The 22,522-nt window shown below is 43.1% G+C and overlaps 1 protein-coding gene across 5 annotated transcripts in view; it reads right to left on the bottom strand.

Annotated features, from left to right (window-relative positions):
* Positions 1–289: 289 nt before the first annotated feature.
* TEAD1 (TEA domain transcription factor 1) overlaps positions 290–22,522 on the bottom strand; it is a 152,481-nt gene continuing 130,248 nt past the window's right edge. For 4 of the 5 annotated variants that reach the window (XM_058806414.1, XM_058806410.1, XM_058806412.1 and 1 more), the window contains 4 exons: positions 19,509–19,682; positions 8,333–8,473; positions 7,088–7,240; positions 290–6,044 (listed from right to left, as the gene is read on the bottom strand). In XM_058806414.1, the coding sequence (XP_058662397.1) occupies positions 5,931–6,044; positions 7,088–7,240; positions 8,333–8,473; positions 19,509–19,682 (582 nt within the window). In that variant the 3' untranslated portion in view covers positions 290–5,930. The remainder of the gene's footprint in view (positions 6,045–7,087; positions 7,241–8,332; positions 8,474–19,508; positions 19,683–22,522) is intronic. The other variant, XR_009274824.1, reaches the window with a different exon arrangement.

Below are 22,522 nucleotides of genomic sequence, written 5' to 3'. Positions count from 1 at the left end.
TTTTTTTAGGAAGACACACAGGCAAGGATTAGGATGATGGAACACCAGATGTGTTCTTCCAGATGTGCCAGCCTCGAGTGCCAGCCCTCCAGGCCTCTGCAGATCCTGCTGGAGCTCCCTCACTCCTTGAGGAAGGTGCACAGGCATCTCTGCAAGCCTGGCCTTGTGCTATTTTGGAAAAAGGTTCTGAAAGCTACACCCAACATTAAGAAGAGACTGAGGTAAGAGATTACGACAAATGCACAAAACACTTTCATTTTCTTTATTTTCAATTGATACTGTATGAATACAAAGTTTCTAGAAAGCTACAAAAATTCTACCACTTTATCAAGAAGGCATCAAAATGTGTCACTTTGCAAAGACATGAAAACACCTGCAGTAACCGACACAAAAATAGCATTTTTAGAGTGATGAAATAATTGCACTTAACTGTCATGGATATTAAAGTTATCACACATATGTACCGCGAAAGCTAGAATACATTTTTTTTTTTTTACAAAGCACTTTATAAAAAAATTCTCTGCACACAAAACCTATAATTTTCATATTACTATCATACTAAAGATAAATTCACTTTAAAGCCAACACTTAAAACATTTTAAACAAAAAAAAAAGGTACCAGTACCTACACACAGACAATAACAAATACAAGAATACTGTACTGCCAAGAGGTTTGACTGAAACTCCTTTTGAAAGCTTCTGCAAATATGTTAAGAAAACATTGGAGAACATTCAGTTTTTTCCAAGAGCCTTCCCTCACTGTCTAACCTAGAGGTACTTTATCATCAAAAGGCAAGTTCTACATCAAAAGTTACCAGCAGCAGTACAATATTAAAGTAACCACTGACCATATATGAATATGCTTAAGTCACAAACCCATTTTATACACATTACACAAATAAACATAAAGTGAGAATTCCATTAAGTCATTTACAAATGTGAACAAATGCACATGGCAAAAAAACCCCAAAACAAAACAAAAACCCAACCTGTTTTACATAAAATGTACTGAAGAATTAAAGGCTATTCAGGTTTTCAATGTTATAAAATTCTTTTGTCTTTTTTTTTTTCAGGCACATATTGTATTTTTTGTCTGCAGTCATGAGCCTGAATCAGAGGCCCATAAAACAAAACAAAACAAAAACAAAAACACATATTCTGTAAGGAGGTAACAGGGATCCATCTCCTTTTAGTCAACTGAGTGCATTTAAGATTTAATTCACACACTAAAACTAATTACATGACCTCAGCAAGAATGACCTGAAAAGTTAAAAGATGAAGATGTCCAGAGTGTTTCTTGTACTTTGACTTATCCAGCCTCAATCTTTCTTGGGGGGGGGGAGGGGGGGGGGGCTAAACATCTGGTTATGAAAGATAAGAGGGGAAAGGAGATCATCCTGAGCAAAGGACCAAGCCGGGCTCCGCTCCTCACGCCCGCCTGTGTGTGCCCGGGCACACGTATCCTCACGGGAAAGGAAAGGGGGGACAGCCCCAGGGCTCCCAGTGGGACTGACTGAGGCCTCCAGGAAACCCCCAGGGCTGCTGCTTCGGGCTGCAGGCACGCCCCGGGACTCGCAGTGGGAAAATAAATAGCTATGGGTTAGCACATCAAACGTCCTATCTGCCTTGGACTGGCCGGTTCCTTACATTCAACAGTAATGTACACCCTTCATTAGGCCCAGGAGCCCATCCCGTGGGGGCCCCGTGGGACAAGCCACTGCCACGCTGAGCTGCAGCTGTGGTGGAGAGGGAAAGAGAGAAACGGGCATTGGATCTGCGATTCCTTCAAAATAGTGGTGCAGTACCTAAACAAAATCAGTTTGGAATTCAAGTAAGTAAAACTACATTTGTTAGTAGCAATTTTTAACAGCCCCTAATGGTACCATTATGCTTGTTTGAGTGAGAAAGAGGAGTAGCTTGTCACAAACATTGACTAGTAGAGCCAAAATGTTTGGCAATGACTGAAAAAGTATGTTCTGCTTGTCTCTGTTCTTTGCCCCACCTCAGTCTCATTGAGTTCAACAGGATTATTTGTCTTATAGAGGTAAGTGAGATTTAGACCTTGAAGGAATAACAAAAATAATATTTTAGAGAAAGGGAATTTGAATTATCACAATATTTACCACACAGTGTCACAATATTTCTCTATATAAAAAGTTAATCTTAGTTTTCATCAAATACTTTAAAAATCAAGTTAACAATGTATTCACAACTATATAATCCCTCTGACAGCTTTTGGTTTTGCTGATATTTGTTCTTTCTAAAATGTTGCTCCTCTTCCCATTGATTTCAGTTGTGGTGGAGATATGGCCCCCGTTCACAGAAGGTATCAAAAACAGACACATTATTAAGAGGAGCTAATTTTTCTTTTCCCCCCAAGACATCAACTGGGAGGAAAACAACACAAAACAACCCTGTGTTTGAGTCGTGCTGGCCAGTTTCCCCAGCAGCACCTTCATGCACAATGCTCACCCTCAACATTCCAATGCTTGAACCCACACCATCGCATTCACCCTCGCTTGCTCAGCTCTCCTGCTCCTCTTGCTCTGTGCATCTGACCTCCAGCATGCACAACTTTGTAAACAAAATCTGCTGTCTGAGCAAAGCATCTCCACAGATACCAAAATATTGTTAGAGGAGGTCAACGAAGCCATGCTTGTCCACTGGAATTCTGTAGGATATGGATCTCTCATTATGCAGACGCGTGACTGGATGAAGAGAATATAAATGGGAATATTTTCATTTTTATATCACAGACGAATCAGTTGCTGGTTTGCAATGCTGTCAGAAATGGCAAACAGTAGATTTTTCTTCAGCAGGCTGATCATTAGCAAAATCCCTTTGCTATGAATGGTGCTCTTTTGTGAATGGAGGCCTGTAGATTGAACTTATTCCAATAAACCAAAGGCATTACGGTGATAACTAAATATTTTTGGTCTCTCTACAAATTGTCATTATTATGGCAGCACTTTTCTAAGCTGGAATTTCAAACCAAAGGCACTTTCATGCTAGAGTGCAGAAGAGTCACAATTAATTATTTGGTCATGAAATTTAAAAAGGCAGCATTCATTAATACAATTCACTTTTCACGGAGAACCAGGGATCTGTAACCTTTCCTTTTGGTATAGGCATCTCACTGCAATGGGACTGACTTGTACAGACAGCTGGTTCACACCAAGCAGTCAAAGAGCATTTTCTGCAGGGAAAAATACGGATATTTTAAAAATGGAACCAATTAAGAAAACAATGTATAAAATTTAATGTTAAGAGGCTAAAAGTTACTTCTAATATAATGCTAAGGCACTGCATATTGTAATGCTTTGGCAGCTCTCAATTAAAAGGTTCCTACAAAAAAGTAACAGTAACAAGATAAGTACTTCCAGCTTACAAAAGAGCTCACAGTTTACAGGCAGCCTGTTGGACTACACACCCCACACTCAACAGTTGAAGGATTAAGGCTTTTAAGAATTAACATATACAGGGTATGGATCATTTACAGAATTGTAAAGAAAAGACGATGGAAGTAGTTTCCCTAACGTTACATATGTGAACACCAATAAACATTGTGACTGTTTATACCCTATAGTTATGGCGTATGTAGTGTGCCAGATCCTACTAAAAAAAAAACCAAACTGTACCTGGATTTGCAAATTGACTTACATACTTTATATGCCTTAAAGAGTTTGCTTGTTATTAAAAAAAAAATAAAAATCACCAAACCCACAATTCAAACCCTAAATAAAAGACAACTTTAGAACAAAAACCAAAAAAGTAGTTTTTGACTTGTAACACCAAGTGCTTAGAATAAAGGGCTACCGTTAGGCTGTTACAATGCAGTGCTTTTCCTGATGTGATTGTTAGTGTTAAAAATGAGCGTTAAAAGAGACCTTGCCATGGACACGTTCCTCTGTCCACTTCACAGAGTATCAACTGAAAGATCATCAGCCCTAATATCCACAAGCAGGTGACAGCTAGGCATCACAGCAACCCTCCAAAGTGTGCATCTCATGCAGCCAGACCAGGCTGAGGGGTTGAAGCAGTCTCCCTTCCCCTGGGTGATGTTGGAGCCCCAGAGCTCCCCAGCCTTAGGGATGGTCCTGCTCTGACCTCACCTAGGCTCCAGTCTAGTCCAGACATTCCAGCAGTGGGCCATTCTAACAGAACGGACTATGCAGGAATATATAATTTAAAGAAAAGGAATAGAGTTGCTTGTTTGCTGGGCCTGGGAGTGAATTTGATGCTTAGACTGTGCATGAGAACTGGTTACAGGAACAAATCCCAAGGGGTAGGGAGGAGGGGCCTGCGAAGCCTGACCTTTGAGTCAGGACTGCAGAAAACTCCCCCAAGAACCCTCTTTGCTGATAACTCATCACTGCTCCCTAAGGTGGCTTGTGCTTGGCCAGGCAGCCCTCAGCCTTTCAGACACATGCTCTGCCTGAGAAGCCTCTGCTGGCCCAGCACCTGCCCAAACAACTCCGGCTTGGGCAGCGAGGGGCAGCAGGAGGAGAGGAGCTGAGCAACACGCCCTGTCCCGAGCGGGAGGGCTGAGGCTGCTGCTCTCACCTGTGCACACCCCAGACAAACGCTCACAGGCCTTACAGCGTTAAATATCTCCAGCTGTGCTTCACTGCCTGGAGTCTTCCCTGAATTTGTCAGAAGGATGAACGCTACCACCTGGATGAACGCTTTCCAAGAGGACAGCAGACCCCACGTGGTAGGTGCGTGTTTGTTTCAGATAAGGTCTTCGCCAGACCTGGAGACACAACTGGGAGAGGTGTAAGAGCACCATGATTAAGAGGAAAAGGAGGAAAAAAATTAAATTCTCCACTTTCCAACCTTCTTTGCCTGATGCTGGTTGTGATTCTCTAGCGTCTCACAGATATTAAAGCTGCTGATCCTTTCAGAGGTGTACACACTCTTCTTTCAAACACATCAGTGTTTTGCTCTCTGTTTTGAGTGACTCGATGCTGTTGCAATGTCAGCTGTTTCCATTCATCTCTTGATTTCAGAGTTGCAAGTTTTTTGCTCAACTTATTAGAAAACATAGTTGTCCATATAAAATATAACCGCACACACAAGACTACATATAATGCAAGTCTAAATCTTCAGTATTTACCTACTTATTGCAAAATGAGCCATCTTTTTCATTAAATAATCAAATTTTCATATTAGTACAATACAACTTTATATTCTTTTAAAATACACTAGATATGTTAAGGGTAAGGGGTGATGTTTGCTTTCTCTGCAATACCTGTTTGAAAGTTTAATGGATTAGAAGATTAGTTTTAGCGTTGAGAAAAAAATACAAAATTTGCCTAATTTTAGGACCTGTCTGTTTCTATCAGGCATTTCTTAAGGCTATATTTTTCATTTGGTTTCAAACAGAAAAATGTTTCATTTTAAAAAATAATTTAGTGAATTACATTCGTCCATATCTTCCACCCTAATTAGTTACAAAGATAATTCTATAAAGATTATTAACTTTGTGTACTCATTTACAGTTATAGCTAAAGATTTGTTTCAATTTCACTTGCATTGTAAAACAAGTATTTCATGTTGGAAAAAAACCCAAAATAAATTCTTATAAATGCTGTCAGTTTTTCCCCATGGCAAATGCTCTGTCATACATTTTTCTATCAGAATTAAAAATAGGCCTCCACAGACAGAGGCATTAGGTTCTTAAATACAGTCTTCCCAAAGAACTGTGGTTTACAAATTTGAAGAACACTTAGTTTTAGAAATAATTTTTACAACTGTACCAGAATTTCACAGCTACAATTATATATGAACACATTAAAAATGACTTCACTAAAACAGGATTTAGAAAAATGTGGGTGAAAGTTGGGCCAGAGGCACTGCCACTTAGTGTTGAGGTTTACAGTCTGTGTTTTGATAAAGAAGTGAAATGAAGTGTATATATAAATAACTGCTCAGTCCTTTACAAGCCTGTAGATGTGATGCTGTGCTCCATGTTCGCTGTTCGACACCTCGAATACACAAGCCATGCAGAGCAGGGTTTCTTGTGTATCCCTGTTTGTTACCACCTGTGTGGGGAAAGGAGAGGCAGACAGAACATCACACACCTGAAAACTGCAGGGCTGTATTGTATTTGCAGGGTGCCCCGTGGCAGGCAGGAATGATGAATCTGATCCCATGTTCTCAGAAGGCTAATCTATTATTTCATGATACTATATTATGTTAAAGAATACTATACTAAAAAATACAGAAAGGATACTTACAGAAGGCTAAAAAGATAATAATGAAAACTCCTGACTCTTTCCAGAGTCCCGACACAGCTTGGCACTGATTGGCCAAAGAGTCAAAACAACTCACATGAAACCAATGAAACAATCTCCAAACACATTCCATATAAGCAAAACACAGGAGAAGCAAATGAGATAAGAATTGTTTCCATTTCTCTGAGGCTCCTCAGCTTCCCAGGAGAAAAATCCTGGGCGAAGGGATTTTTTAAGAAAATGTGAGTGCCCCAGGTCTGAAGCAAGGAGTGACCCGTGTCACCTCGGTCCTGCTCGAATCCCCTGGCGGCAGCAGCACGTGGCTCTGAGAGCTTGGCTGGGGTGACACCACAGAGCCACAGGGAAAGCAAGCTGGGGCACTGGGTGAAACTGGCTCAAAGGCCACCACGTGGCCCATCCTCTGTGCTTTAGGTCACCTGTTGGGCGTTTGCTGCCTGTTTTCCCTGCCCAAGAACTAATTAATGCCACTAACCCCTGCAGCACTGTAACCCAGCCCCGCACGGACACATCGGATGAACGCAGAGGTTCAAAGTTACTGCCTCAGGCTCTATGCAAACCCCAGACTCGACTGGAAAAAACAGAAGTAAGCTGAAATTTGTGGAGAATAACAAAGATGTTTGTTCACACTCACAGCCAGCTGAGCCTTTTCATCCTGAGCGTCTTTAGCGCCCAGTTCCAGGAGAATTATTCTGAAGTCAGTGGGATGGTTGCTTTGGTAAGCAGCAATGACTAAGGGATTTGGAAACTGGTTCCCAACCCTACCAGCTGAGCAAGCCATACAAAGCCTGAGAGTATCTTAGAAGTGGAAAAATAAAACAGGCAGTCCATACCAATAAAATTGTGAAGTTTTCCAAGACGCTGTTCATCATGTATTTCTCTGGTAAATGCTTCAGCTTGTGTATGAAGTTGATCATGTATTCACACATGGGAGAGCGGTTTATCCTGTACACAAACCGGCCATTCTCAAACCTTGCATATTCAGTCTAAAAAACAGAAAAACCATTTAGAATGTGATCATTCAGAGACAGGAAAAACGTGATGGTAAATCTGTTTTGCTTTTTTTTTTCTTTTTTGTGTAGTCAGGAAAAAGACAAGAGGCTCAGACACACTCACATGCCTTACCTGTGCTATGCCTTGCTAAAAATGCAAGGCATCTTAATTATCAATAATTATAATACCACTACTTGTTCTCTAAACTGCAAAATAGCAAACTGAATAGATGAGGATTATAAAGTCCCAAACTGACTAGAAATTAATTAAGAACTGAGATAATTCCAGATTTTGCAGGAATTTTGAGGCACCTGTCTGCAAAGGGAACAGCAAAAATAAGCAAATATATTTGCACTTAAGTGTGCACATATGTCCTGGGTTTCTCTGCACAGGTTTTGTTTGTCATCTCTTTTGGAGCAGCAAGAGGTTTTATTGTTTAATATTGTTTAGGTTTTATTGTTTAATAAACAGGTTTCTCCCACTTTTCTCCAAGGAGGTATTTTTCCCGCACCAGTTGGGAGGAGGGGCCAAATGAATCTGCTTTCCTAGAGGAGCCCCTTTGGGCGTTCTCTCCCAAATTTTCCCTGAACCAGGACAACATACAAACATAAGATATATTATTGCATGACTTAATAGGCAATTTATGAACTAGAGAAAGATGTAGGACTACAGCTGGAAGAAAAGCAGACAGACTTAGGCTGCTGAGGGAGGGTAAGGCTGTGACTCTCAGACTTGTGCTGTCCAGCTACCAATCGTTCACATGGTGGTTTCTGAGGATTTTTGGCTTTCTCTAAGCTTGGAACAATAGAAATTATTAAAACCTTTTTTGTTATGGTCAGAAAACATACTTAGTTTAAGAAGGACATAAACAGTGACCAGGACACCTGTAAAAGCTCAACCTTCAACTCTAGGCTAAAATTCCCCCCCCAAACTGTTTTGTACACGACAGATGTGGGTCTGGGGCTTAGCCCTGAGCTGCAACATCACTGTGCACCAAACCAACCATAGACTGAACACATCCCACAGATCTGTGCATGGGAAAGGCAAGAAATGACTAAAGGCACACATCCCATCTCGACACCCACCTCTACTTTTTCTACTACTTGCTTTCCAAAGGAGCAGACTTTGGTGGAGCAGGTGATTGTCATGTTTTCCGAGCTCTCGTACTGACTGGTGACTCCATAAAACGCCCCTGTATCATCTTGGATGTTGCAGTTTAAGTCAGCCTGTGGGGAAAAAGGTGAAAATTTGATTTTTTATTTGACAGTGTGAATAGCATAAGCTGTCACTAGCTCACCATTCTTCTCAGAAATAACAGGGGGAGCTCAATGGTGATGACAGTGACAGTGGAAAAAGTCTGTCAGGGAAGTAGCTGCCTAACTGTTGCAGTAAAAACCTTAGGAAATCAACAATTTATTCAAATTTTAGACAATAAAAGATGTCCCAGTATTTCTGTGAGCTACAGGTGACATTCTTGCCTGGCAGATGGCTGATGAAATCCCTGGAGCAGAGGAATGATCACCTGAGAGGAGCCTGGCTCCAGAGCCAGCCCCTCTGAAGTGAACCTGCCTTCAGATTCAAATTCAGCCCAGCCACCCCACTCCAGAGACGCCACAGCTCACTTTCTCTTGTCTTAAAGCAATGAAATCCTCATGGCAGAGGAGACAGCTGGGCAATAGAGGACGTGTCTCTGATAAGGCTCTGCCAGGCCATATGGCACTGGTTCAGCAGAGCACTGGGCTCCAGGGAGAGGCTGGCACAAGCCCCAGGTTTTCTGTGTGCCATGCCCAGCAAACACTGCTGCAAGGCTCTGCTGGCTCCCAGGATTTCCCTGCAGCCTCAGAAAGCATCCAGCTGCCTTTGATAGGCAGCATCAGAGACCAAGGCTCGCAGGATCAAGTGAGGAGCAGCTCTACCTTGAATTATTCATTATCCAAGCCCTGTGCACAGCAGGATTAATTTGGCTACAAAGCAAGCACACGGGTCACCTGCTGAATCCAGCCTCCCTGGGCTGGAGCTGTTCTGCCACTCTGCTCTTTGACATCACAGACCCATTCCTGCTCATTTCAGAGCCCTCCACTTGAAAGCACACTGATATGGGTACAGGCAGACCCTAGGGGTGTGCACAGCTGGATTTGTTGATTCAGGCAATAGCTCCACTGACATCTTTGATGCCCAGGGAGAGAGTGGGCAGGGTTTTCCTTTTATGTGGAAACAGCTGATCAGCTACTGCAGCATGACAGCAAAGAATCACCTGAACTGGAAAGTTAGGCCAAGGTGAGCATTTCAGCAGGGAAATGCACTTCTGCAGCTGCTTCACTTGCAAGTCTAGCTCTGCTTGGTTCTATTCCTAATATAGAAATAATACTTGACAGGTACCTTCATGTTTACCCTCAGACTTTTTAAAAACCTTATTTACAGGTGTGCTTACCTATGCCCCATCCCTGGAAGTGTTCAAGGCCAGAGGGAATGGGGCTTTGAGTAACCAGGTCTGGTGGAAGGTGTTGGATTTTGGTGACCTCTAAGGCTCCTTATGACCAAACCATTCTACAATTCAAGTGTGGAGCACTCACCACAGTTCAGGTCATTTGTAACTGCTACTTAATTTTTAACTTGGCAACAACTCATTAATCCTCCTTAGTGTCTGCAATCCTCATTTGTGGTGCGGCCTTGTGAGGCAATGCTCTGATAACAGCACACACTGAGCTAATCTGTGGTACACAGAAGACACAGGGCTAGGATTACTTGGGGCTGGCTCTGTAAATTAACCAGTGGAGCAACCTCCTGAGGTTTACACACAAGCGGCCCCACAGTCAGGTATTTTGTACAGGAGGAAGAAATCCTACTGCTGTTCCACCTTGCTCCTCGCTCCTGCCTCGTGCCAGGCCAGCAGTTAATGTTTAATGTGCATCTAATGCACAGGGAGCTGAGAGGAACTTGTCACATTTACCATAGCAAATTAGCAATTTGCCATCACAGCTGGCCTGCAATCAAAGCATGGCAAACATCTCAACGTGGAGAAGTGCAGCAGCCACCGCTGCTCCGCCAGAATTCCTGAAGGAGAGGGACTGCTCCTGAAACAGTTGCACTGCTGCAATTATCATTATCATCATCATCATCATCATTATTGTTATTAATAATAATAATCATAGCAGTAGTAGTAGTAGAAGTAATCTCTTAGCATGCACTTATTCTTGCTGCTACCACAATTGCAGTTTTACTAGCAATGCCTTTTCTTTCGTTTCAGATATGAGCAAAACATTTGAGAAATCATAACTAAATCACCCCTCACAGTTGTCAAAAACCAACTGCACAGACCTTGCATTTCGAGCTGCACTAGCAAATGTTTACAGTTAAAACAGGATAACATTTTATCTGCTACCTTCTTTTGATTTTGAAGCCTGCTGAAAAAAGCACCGAATTGTTCTATTTACATGCTGACATTTAACCTGGGGAAGTAACACATGTGGCCATCTGCCACCCTGTTGTTCACTCCCACATCTCCTCCAGCCCTTGCTGAGATCACTGGGAGTTCTGTGTACACAGCACATCCAGGCTGGGGCCTGATGTTGCAGTGAGGAACACTTGAAGCTCTCACTCAGTTTTCATGATTTACCCTTATGCAATCACAACATGGTTGCCAAAGTCCCATGATGATGATCATTTAGATGAGAATTACCTTTATTTACTTGTTTGCTCTAGGATTTTTTTTTCAGTCTAGCACACAGTAAAGGTGTTTTCAAGGAAGGAAAGAATTCTCTTTGTAAACAGTTTTCATATTATTCTAATTGCTGAGATTGCTGAGAGCTGAACACTCTTCAAAACAGTCTAATACCAGCATTAAAAAATCATAGGAGTTGGCAAGAAAATGCTTTTAAATGAAGGCTTCACCAAAACCTCTTTTAGTACTAAAACAACTTTAAGGACTTAAGAATATTATTATGGCTTAAATAGCAAGGGATTTGTCTAAACATATACATCTGAAAGCTAAATTGTATTTTTCAAACTGATGAAATTAAAATAATTTTTTTGCTGTTTTTTTTCCCTTCTCCAAAAGGTTATGAGTACCCATGTGGCTGTGAGAGTTGTAGATGTGAGAACAAGGTGATGTGTCATAAATGAATGCCCTGGTATTCAGCTTTAGCTCCTAACTACAGCATTGATTCCAGGCCTCGTGTCTACATTTTAAAAGGGATGTTGGAAAATTGGAAAGTGTTCAGCAAAGAGCTACAAGAATGATTTCAGGTCTGGAAAACATCCTTTGTAGTGAATGACTAATGAAACTCCATCTACTTACTTTTTCCAAGGGAAGTTTTTCCACAACCTTGTCATAGCCTACAAGTTGCTACATGGGGAAGAGCCTTCTCCTAGATTAAATCTTGCAGAAAAGAGCATTAAAAGGCAGAAAGCTAAAGCTAAGCAAAAGCAAAATGAGAAACAAGGCAGGGGCTGATAACCCTGATGGCCATGGAATGCTGGAATGATTCTCAGATGAGGAGAAATCACCTTGGGGTCTTTTTTCACCAGCTGAGGATCTGACAGGGATGCTCTGGTTTGAGTAGCTTGGTACTGTCCAAAGGCAAACATTACTTAGAGAGGTTCACTGCTTGAGCCACCTATGGCAGGTAGGGCTACATAAATATAATAACAAAATTGAAATACCAAAGTTTATCTTATTAGTCTTCTCCTTATAATTTCCTGTTTCAATGATCCTTGTGAAAAAGGAGACAACAGCCAAGCCTCTGGAGTGCTGTGACTTCAAATATATTGGTGTGGGTTCAAATACTATGGCATGTCAAACATTATGGGATGATCACACTAATGAGCAGGAGCCCATTTACTCATTGAGTTTTAAAGATCAATACAGTTTAGGGAGGAAAAAGCCCAAAACCACAAATGGAATTTCTAATTTTTTTTTTCCCTTTCAAGAGTAAAACTCTAATTCAGATTTATTTCTGGGCACTGAGTTTTATATGAATACACTTGGAGGTGGAAGAGGCACTCAGATTTCTGGCACCCTATCTCCAGTGCAAGAGCATGATTAATTCATTAATAAAGCACAGCTTGTCAATGGGTAGCACTGGAAATATTGCATATTAAGAGCACCAAGTGTTCAACACACTGAATGGAGAAGTCTCTGCCAGTGTGCTGGAGATTGCACCCAAAGAGAGATGGCTGCAACCAAAATAAAGAGTAAAAGTAAATTTAAAATAAATTAAAAACCCCATTCCTTTCCCCAGAGCTCTCAGGCTCTGTGCTACAGGCAGAGTGCTTGTGGAATAATAACTGTTTTGGCTAACACAAAAGCAACTCCAGCAAAAATTGCTGAGAAGAGCCTAACTCCATCCTGCTGAGTAGAAGGAAACCAGCACCTACTGGAAGCAGTGGGAGCTGAGGAGGGCCAGGGCAGTTTGCAGTGGCACTCAGCACTCACATGGGGCACATTAATAAGGGCACTAATTACAGCACCTAGGGCTGAGCAGCTGCTCCGAGCGGGCAGGTGCATTACCCAGCACCCTCCTCCTCTCCAGAGCTCCACCAAAGAGCAGCCATTCCAAACTGTGAAGCAATTTTTTCCAGAGGGAGCATCTGGGCCGTCGGCATGCTGCTGTGCAGCTCAGGAATGGTGTCCAGGGCTGGGTTTGTGATGGACAAACGGAGCTGCTCTGACCCTGCCCCTTGTCCAGGGCTGGGTTTGTGATGGACAAACGGAGCTGCTCTGACCCTGCCCCTTCTGCTGCCACCCTGCTCGGGGTCCTCCTCCCTGTGCCAGGGCTGCTTTCTTCCATATCTTGTTTGTTTTGCATGCATTTGCATGCTGGCCTTGGAAACATTGTTGTTACAGGCCCCAGTTGTGAGTGTAGATAATTTGGCAGTCATGCTGTGAGTGTGTGTGTGGAGGGAAGTCCCAGATTCTGGATTATGCAATATAAATTACAAGAAAGAAAGGAAAGAAAAGAAGAGAGAAAGAAAAGGAAAGAAAGCAAGCAAGAAAGAAAGGATGAGAGAAAGAAAGAGCAAAAAGAGAAAGAAAGAAAAGAAAGAAAAGAAAGAAAGAAAAGAGAGAAAGAGAGAAAGAGAGAAAGAGAGAGAGAAAGAGAGAAAGAAAGAGAGAAAGAAAGAAAGAAAGAAAGAAAGAAAGAAAGAAAGAAAGAAAGAAAGAAAGAAAGAAAGAAAGAAAGAAAGAAAGAAAGAAAGAAAGAAAGAAAGAAAGAAAGAAAGAAAGAAAGAAAGAAAAAGAAAGAAAGAAAGAAAGAAAGAGAAAGAAAAGAGAAAAAGAGCCCTGATTGTGTGTGTGAATGAAGGGCACAAAGAATCTCTGCACCTTTTAAGATGGCTGGAGGCACATGGGGATAAATTCAGAGGGGGTGGGAGGAGACCACAGGCACAAGCCATTTCTGAACACTGATTACATGGGTAAATTGTTTGTTCCAGTGTATCACAAAGAGAAGGAGCATTATTTTTCATGGCACAGCTGTTTTGAATAAGAATAGGAATAAACTTAACTATCCTCCTCATGTTACTTACCACTAATTATGGCATATATTTACATCTATAAAACAGTGAAATTTTGGGAGACATAATTTAATGCCTCTTTATTGTGTAGATTCCTTTATTTCCATCCCACATTTGAATTTCAAAAATGTTTAGGACTTCAAAGCATCTTTAAAAGCTTGCCCTAATTATAATATGCATTACTTTCTAAAACTCCTAGTTTGCATTGCAGATTCCTGCAAATAGAGGCATTCATTTTAAACATCAATTAATATCATCCACGCATCTTCAGATGAGTTTGGGTCTTGGTTTCAGAGTTGCAGTGAGCTCTGGATAAGCTTTCCTCAGTTAGAAGAATAGTTCAAGCTACTGCAAACACAAAATTAAGTCAGTGGATGAGATCCATCAAAAGCCTGACAGGCCAACATTAATTTATATCAGTTGTTTTTTTCCTATGTCACCAATGAGAGAACAACCATTCTCCTTTCAGACACATTTGCTTCCCAAACCTGTCCCTGTAGCTGCAGAAATCAGAGTTCAGGCTGGCACAGAGCATTTGGCAGAGTGAGAGACACAAAATCCCAGCACTTTATTGCAAGGTGTGCTTACACCAGCACTGAGGATCCCTGTCGAGGCAGGACCCACTGCACAATGCTGCAGGTTACATGGAAAAGTAATGCAAAATTTGCCTCAAAATTTGCACTTGGGGTTGAGGCAAAACCTGAGAGAGAAATAACAAAGTTACAGCAGCACAATTTAGTCTAGGAGGCCTAAGTGTATTGCTTACAATTAGAGAATTTAGGGATAGTAGTGAGCAATCAGTGGGGCTAGCACTAATATGAACATGGATAGAACCAATAAAAGAAACCAGCACAGGCACCCTGTGCTGACTGAGCTTTTAGACAGGCTGACTGGAACTTCAAAGAGCAGAAAACTCTGGGGCTATTCCCAAGTCACAAAAGCAGTTTAAATACAAACTGACCACCAGGAACATTGACCACACTCAGATTAAGGTTAGATGGCACAAATCATTCCTGGTTGGTTTGCACAGATTGGGCCTAGTCCCATAAGGTGAGAGAAGCAGGATTGTGCAATTAACCTGCACCCAGGGAAGGGTTTCCTCCACAGATACTCTTCAGCCTTGTCTGAATTCTGCATCAGTGTTCTAGGACAGCTTTTACATTTGTTCAGCCACCTTTATTGTTTTAATTCTATAACCCAGTAATCTCCAGTCTCATACCCCTGTCACACAAACTTCCTGTGCCACACCATCAGGACATTGCTCCTTATTTACAGCACGCCAAGTGAACCCCCCTCATTAGTGTAAAAATCTGTCTCTGTGGCAACTGTCCTGAACTCTGGGGTTCCCAGTGGCTCTCTGGGATAAAGCAGAGGAAGAAAGTCACTGCATTCCAGGCGCAAGGCAAGGACCAGGGCATTGCACTGCAGGTTGTTTGAGGTGGTGTAGGAGGAGGAGTCTCTTCCTTTTGTACCTCCTGCACTGCTATGTAGGAAGAGGCCCAAAAGTGTGACATCCAGATGTGTCACCAGGGCCAGGAGCTCATCCATTCCCAGCATCAGTCTGTGTTTCCTGTGAGATACAATCTGCACTAACCAATAAAGCTCTGCAAAGCAAAGCAAACTTTGCTTTGTACTCCATCCCAGTGCTGCCTGGGTAGGTCAAATCCACAACTGGCAGATGTCTTCTTGCAGGATCTCAGACCTTTCCCTCCCACCTTTTTTGCAGTCAAACCTTATTACTGAAATCAGGACAGCAGGGAAAGCTGTGCTGGTGAGCAGCCTGAAGCAGAACTAAAGGGGAAAGAGCCAGAGGAGTTTTCTTTCCAGCTACCAGAGCTCAGCTGCTTTCTGCCTTAGTCATCCTCAGCACAAGTACTCATCTGTGGTCTTCCTGCTTCCCCTATTCCCATTCCACAGCACGATTAATGTATAACAAAACACCCTTTGTGCTGCCTCCAGTGGCATGCTGACTCCCCTTAAATCCATTTGCAGGGTCACCATTCCTCCTGGCACCCAATCTTCACCTTCACTTCCAACCTTCTCACTCTCCAGCTCCCCTTCTCTGGTTTGCTTTGACTTCTTTCACTCAGACCCTGCCTTTTGTTCACTGACTCTCCTCAGAGTGCTTTCACACCTGTAATTATGTGCCCAACCAAAATTCACCTTCCTCTTTTGCCCACCCAAACAAGGGGTGCCACGATCACCTGGGATGCAGCAGCTTACAGTGCTGAGCAAATGACTGATGGCTACATGGGAATGAGGGAGGGAGACAGCACAAAGGATGGGAAGTGGGAAATAAATGGTGAGACAGAGTATTGGGACTAGGCAATAACCACACATCATGAACTGAAGCAGGGAGGAGCTGAACTTACAGAGTAGGAGGAGTAGCAGATGATGAGAGAGTAGATACTAATTCAGAACCAGATACTTAATTCAGCCAAAATTAATCTCTCTCCATATGAATATATTTGAGATTACTTATAGGGTCAAAAACCACTGTCAGCAACCTGTGCCAGCTTTTTCCTGGTAATATTATGACTGGTTAAAAGAGTTTTTTAACACTCCCCATAAAAAAGGGAACAGCATCCTTTTTTCCTGAAGAAATGCCCTGTTGGGGTGAGAGTAATAAAGGACAGTGAGCTGACAGCGTAGGATCTAATTCTCATTACTAGCTATCTTCTGGTTTTCCTGGACATATTCCTACACATGTTTAGGACTGGGGGCCACTGGTGTGAAGTTTTTCCTAGAAGAGCATTCCTTGTGACTCTTGCAACACTCAAACACCACCCCAGGCACCTTCTCTCTGCCTCACTCACTTGATGAGAGAGAAAATCCACTGGTTTATTTTAAGATCATGGCTCAGGAAAGTGTTCTCACCATGTTTTTAATGTATAACTCAGAAGGATGTTAGCACTGTATGTTTTTTAATCTCTAAGTTAATACAGCACAAAATTGTGTTAAAAGGCCATTATGTTGGAAGGCACAGTGAGGTTAGGAAATGTTGGATTGAAGTTGCCTGCACATCCTGACTGCTGAACTGTGTCATGTCACAGGCTTTAGCTACACAGCTGCACAGCCACCCTGGGAACATCCTCACAACCTTTCTTTGTCTCTGCTGTTCCCTGTGCTGCTTCCTGAGCTCCTCAGGACCCGTGCTGAGCACAGAATTGCACATTCCACAGAGGTTTATTTCACAGCATCACCTCGAGGCCTCACAGCAGCCTGAGTCTGATGTGTCAGTGAGCACTTGGGGAGAAGGGGGGGTGTCAGCCCCCCAGACGTGTCACAGATGTGGGGCTGGGACAGGAGTGTTCAAGGGGAGCACTGCTGGGAGCAGACAGAGCACAGAAGGCTGGCACTGGGATTTCCAAAGTCAGGAGAGCACCACAGACCCCAATGACCCAAAGAAGGTCTCTACTGGCTTTAGGTACACCTTTGAGCATTCAGTGTGCCTGAAAAATCAATTTCCACATGGAGAAAAAGCAGAACATACAATTCCTCAGTTACCATATCATAAATCTCTGCTGCATCCACATCTAGTATAAAGTCTGAGGCTTATCATCCTCTGTGGGAAATGAGAACAGGCATGTGAAGTGACATTCATTTTTGCCAGTGTGCTCTGCAAATATTTATTACATAGAGTGGATTGGTGAGATGATGGCCTCAGCTCAAGCCAAATTTCTCAAGGAAATGTATTTAGTGGTCACAGACCCTTAACTCCCAGCTCTGCTCCACTGCAGCCAGATTTCTCCTGCTGTTATGTTTGTCCTTTTCTCACCTCCCAGAAACTTTCTTTGCCGTTCTTCGTCCCTGTGTTTCCTTATCCCAAATGCTCCCTCTTCCCACTGCCTCCCTCTTTTTGACCCCACATTCTCACCTGCCTGTTCCAGACCACGGGTATCACTGTGTTTCAGCTCCCTCTGCTCTGTTCTTTGCTCTTTCTGGCCTCTTTGCTCAGCCAGCCCTCAAACACTCGGTCTACAGCTCACAGGCCTAGTTTTAAGCCCTGTGAATTTCTCAATGGGTTTCTTCTGCAGTCCAACACAGCTTCTGCTCAGTGGCTTAGTCCTTCTACATCCAGATTTGAGTAAAAAAAGAGTTTCCCTCATTCCAGTTTCCACTCCTAAATCTGGTGCCACAGAAGCTCTTGGAAAGATATAAAGTCTGGGGCATTTATGAGGTGTAGAGTATTTCAAATCCCATAGATAAGCTCAAGGAAATCTGATCATAAGCAGTGGTTCCAGATCAACCTCTTCTGGTTTCAGCCTCAACCTGTCCACCCTGTAATTAAACCCTAAATATGCCCCTTTTAGTGAAGTTCTAAAAGAAAAAATGTAAATGCTCAGATGCTAACTGCTGCTAGGAAAATGAGCATGCCACAAAAAATACCCCAACAAATTAGTGAGCATAAAAAGCTTTAGTATAAGCATGAGGCTCAGCCTGCAGATTTGCTGATCCTTTTGGATGAACCTTTTAGTAGTTTAGTGGTGGACTTGGCTGATGGTTGAACTCAATGATCTGGGACCTTTTCCAGCCTAAATTATTTTATGATTATGTCACTAACATGATCATTTGCAAATACAATAAGAAAAACCTGGCTTATCAATGAAATTCATCACTACTCGATCAATATGCAGCATCCCAGCCCTCCATTCCAATTATTCTTTCACCCTTGCTCTGAACATGACAAGCTGTGGAGCAGAATCCTGTGGCTGACTAACAAAAAGGCAAGGAGAAAGCAGATGTGCTTCAAGAAAGCAGCTCTGAGAGCCTCCCAGGCCCAGAGCTGCCTCAGCTTGGATGCCTCTGCACAAGCAGGGGCTGATGGCAGGGCTGACCCTCACACCCTGCACCTGGCAGCAGCTGCACCTCGGAAATACCCAAAGCAGCCTCCATTCCCTGCCTTTCCCTGGACCACTAGATGGCAGTTCCCATCTCCAAACGGGCTCTGGGTACCTGCTGGCTGCTGCCCAGCAGTGCAGGGCCAGGCACAGCTGGGGCACATCTGCCCTGGCTGCTGGGAGCTGCCAGCTCTGTGCCAGGGAAGGGAAAACAGCCCTGCATGGTAACAGAGGGGGAAACACCTCCCACAGCCCTGCTGGGCAGCAGGGTCCTTCCCTCCACGCCTTATGTGAAAAATGCATGTATTTTATGATTGGCTTTTTGCAAATATTGAAATGAATATTATATGTGTTGTGTTAGGAAGTAATGCTGTATTAAGGCTCTTAAGTAGTGTGTTAAATATAGTTTTAGGTTATAAAAAATGTTAAAATAGAAACTGTGCTATGGAAGATACTTTTTTTAAAGAAAGGACTTGCAGCGAGATAGCAGCCACAGGACACCTGAATCTTTCAGAGAAAGAGAATTTATTGCTCCATAATCAGAGGAAATGAACTTCTTCCTGCCTCGAAGATGCTGTGAGGATTCAGAGGAAGAAGCTGACACTGCCCAGACAGAATCCTGTGTTTGAATGGAATTTATGCATCATGTATGAGGTGTATGAATATGTAACAGGCTGCTGCTTTTAAGGGTTAATCCTCTGTTAACGTGGGTCCTTTTTTGGGCTTATTGTGCCCAGAAAAGGTACCTGGACCATCTATAACTCTTTGTCTCTATTGTCTCATATTGTCCTAATTCAAATTGTCCAAATTATTATTACCCTAATTGTATTACTATTTTTATAACCATTTTATTACTACTAAACTTTTCAAAACAAGCGCTTGGCGTTTTTCCCAGCGGACTCACCCAGAATTTGACGAGGAAGAAAGCGTTCTGCGGCCCCTTCCCAAAGAGCTCCTTCAGGCCGCCCTTCTTCTCGGGGAATTTGTCGTAGATCTGGCGGATGTCCACCGACTCCAGCAAGGGGTCGCTGTAAGAATGGTTGGCATGTCCGATGTGCACGAAGAGGTGTTTGTTGTACTGCAGGGGAGAAACAGGGAAATCAGCCAGAGGAACGGAGCTGTGCTCCCATGGACTGCATCACTCCCTCCTGGCACTGGGATTTTCTGCAGCATGGTTGGCAGGAACAGCTTCGCTGATTGTGGCACACACCCTTGTGAACGAGGGTCAACATCAATAAAAACCCCTGTGTCCCCACTGCAAGCCCCAAAGCCTCTGCAAGGGGGTCATTTACACTGCAAGGCCCAGCGGCAGCACGGTGATAAAGAGCCCTTCACTGAGCATAAAAAGATGAATTGCTCAAGAGGAAAGTTTATTTTTGCTCCTTTAAACAGTGAGTTTTAATGGCCTGTGTCCTCAGAGCCTGAATTTCTGCTGGTGCCACAGAGCCCGCTCCTGCACATTGCAAACCTCTATCTCAACTAAAAAGAGATGGAGGGAATTTCCTTTTGACTGCAGGATGACAAGAAGGCCAGTTTCTCTGCACTGCTGTTCCTACAGACATTGTCCTCGTGTATTTCAACCCATGTAATATTCAAGAGCCCAACTTTTCCCCCTTCCCTCAGGAGCCAGCTCTGTAGAGGACCATCCCTGCCAAAACACATTCGGCCTCAATTTCCCATTTCTTAACTTCATCCCATCACACCTCACTATAACCACAGCAATCACCTTGGCAGTGCCTCTCCTGCCTGGGGGACACCCTTGGCCCAGTGAAGTCCACCCCAAAGGAGCACAACATGATCTTTTAGGGGCTGCCATTCCCCCAAGAGAACCTTTCAGCACCCAAAACGAAACTGGAAGGATGAACACCAGGAAAGACCCTCCAGCAGTCAGTCAGCACCTCCCAGGGCCACCGGAGCAGAGTGAAGGAGCTCCAGAATGGCAGGTTTAAACACTGGGGCTTTCCCCACGCAGATCACAAAACATTTTGCTAACTCAGTTAAGGGAAAGCTGACATGCAGTCAATGAACACTAGAGAACCCTGTCACACTGAACAGATGCTGTACATAAGGGGCAATTCCCAAAAGCTAGGCACAAATAAAATATTTAAAGCCCCAAAGCAAACCTCATTTAAGCTATTTTGTTTACAATGTACCTGCTGAATGAACAAATTGAAGTGACAAATCTAAATGAATTGGGCAACCACTCAGAGCCTTCCTTTGGTGTGAGCAAAGTCTTCCCTAGCAGATGTCCAAAACTCTGGGGAAAAGGAAATGGACTGGCTGGATTTCTGCACTTAGGAAATGAAATTGAAATCTATTAAAAATCATCTAGCACAGTGCAATCTGAATTTAGAACCAGAGAACACTCATCTGGGTATGGGGCCAAAAACGAGATACAGCCTGTGTTTTCTCGCAGGGTTGTATTTCTTTCTAAATTTTGTAGAAGGAAAAAGGAAAACATAACATCTCATTAAGGCATTTCCACAAGCAAAAAAACCCTGGGGATTGTTTCCTCTCAGTCTTCTCTGCTGGAGTTGTTCCAGGTTGTATAAATAACCACATTTTTATGGAAACAGAATCAAGGGCTCAGATTCTCCTGTAAATTGTCCTCCTCCCCAAAAGGGTGTCTCTCTCCCAGCCCAAAGATGGCTGGGGAGGCAAGGGGGAAGGGAGAGCTGCATTTTACCGTTTGGCCACTGCAAACCCCCAAGACAATTCACACACTGTGCCTTATTCTGCAAGCCAGGCAAATATACAAATTGCTCAGGATCCAAACTTCAGTAAAAGCAAACACATTTATAGGGGCATGGAGCATGAAGTCTTAATACTCTTTAAATATAAAAGCAGAGTTGGAGGCAGCTGCAAAGCTGCCACAGTTGTCTGCAGAGCTCGCCAAAGCACCAGATGCTGCTGCAGCAAAATTTCTGAGCGGGTACAGTAGGACAGATGGTATGACATCACCTGACAACATTCTTAGGACAGAAATGTTTATTTTGATATTGCAATGTGTGATTATTTTCTCCTTATGTTGCTGCAATTCCTATGCTAAGTACAATCATTACTAAGCTAATTAGACACGGCATATTTCTGCAAACTAACAAATGATAATGCAGTACTGGAGCAGGGTAAATGGGTACTGAAATGATCCCTATCGCTTTTAGACAAACACGACAGCAACTGAGGCATGGATAAAGGCAAAGGAGCAAAGTTTTCTGCCTATATTTTTGAGCCCACTAGTGTCTGAAAAGCTTAAAAACATCCTCGTTATATTGATAATTCACTGTTGATTTAGACTGAGTATTCCAGAGTCATTGAAGTGCATTAGTTGCTGAGGAATTTACTCACACCGAAGCATTTAAAGGATTTGCATCTGGCATAGGGGCAATAATGTGCTTTAGATGCCATAAACCAGCACAAGTCAAATCCTGTATTTTCTAAGTACACAAGAATAGGAAGAACATTTGCAGCTCTGTCTCCTGTGTCTGCATTACACGACATGCCCTGGAGATGGCCGCCTCTTAAAGCTGAGCTCCTTCCCTTAGAAAAATTCCAACTATCCAAAGAATGCAGTAAAGCCATGAAATATGACTGTTGTCAAATTTCACCACGAGAAAAATTATAATCCACTTAGGAATTTAAAAGAACCAAGACAAATTGCCAATGGCAGGGGATGCAAGCATTTAAGCTGGTGCAGAACAAAGACAAACCACCTACACCTGCTCTATCAGCCAGCACGTGTACTTGCAAAAGCTCCTCACCAGTTTTGCCCTTATATCCTGGCACAAGCACACAGATCAGCACATGGGGGGGTGAATGGCTCCCCATGCACAGGGTGATGTAGATGCTGAGCAGGGAGGAAGGCAGGGGGCAGCTGGTTCTGTGGGGATGACCTTGCTCATGGGCACAGCAGCTGAGTGC

This window comes from Ammospiza caudacuta, chromosome 6 (genome assembly GCF_027887145.1).
Source record: "Ammospiza caudacuta isolate bAmmCau1 chromosome 6, bAmmCau1.pri, whole genome shotgun sequence".
Lineage (NCBI taxonomy): Eukaryota > Metazoa > Chordata > Aves > Passeriformes > Passerellidae > Ammospiza > Ammospiza caudacuta.
Note: the sequence above shows the minus strand (reverse complement) of the source record. Positions and strands in the feature narration are given on the sequence as shown.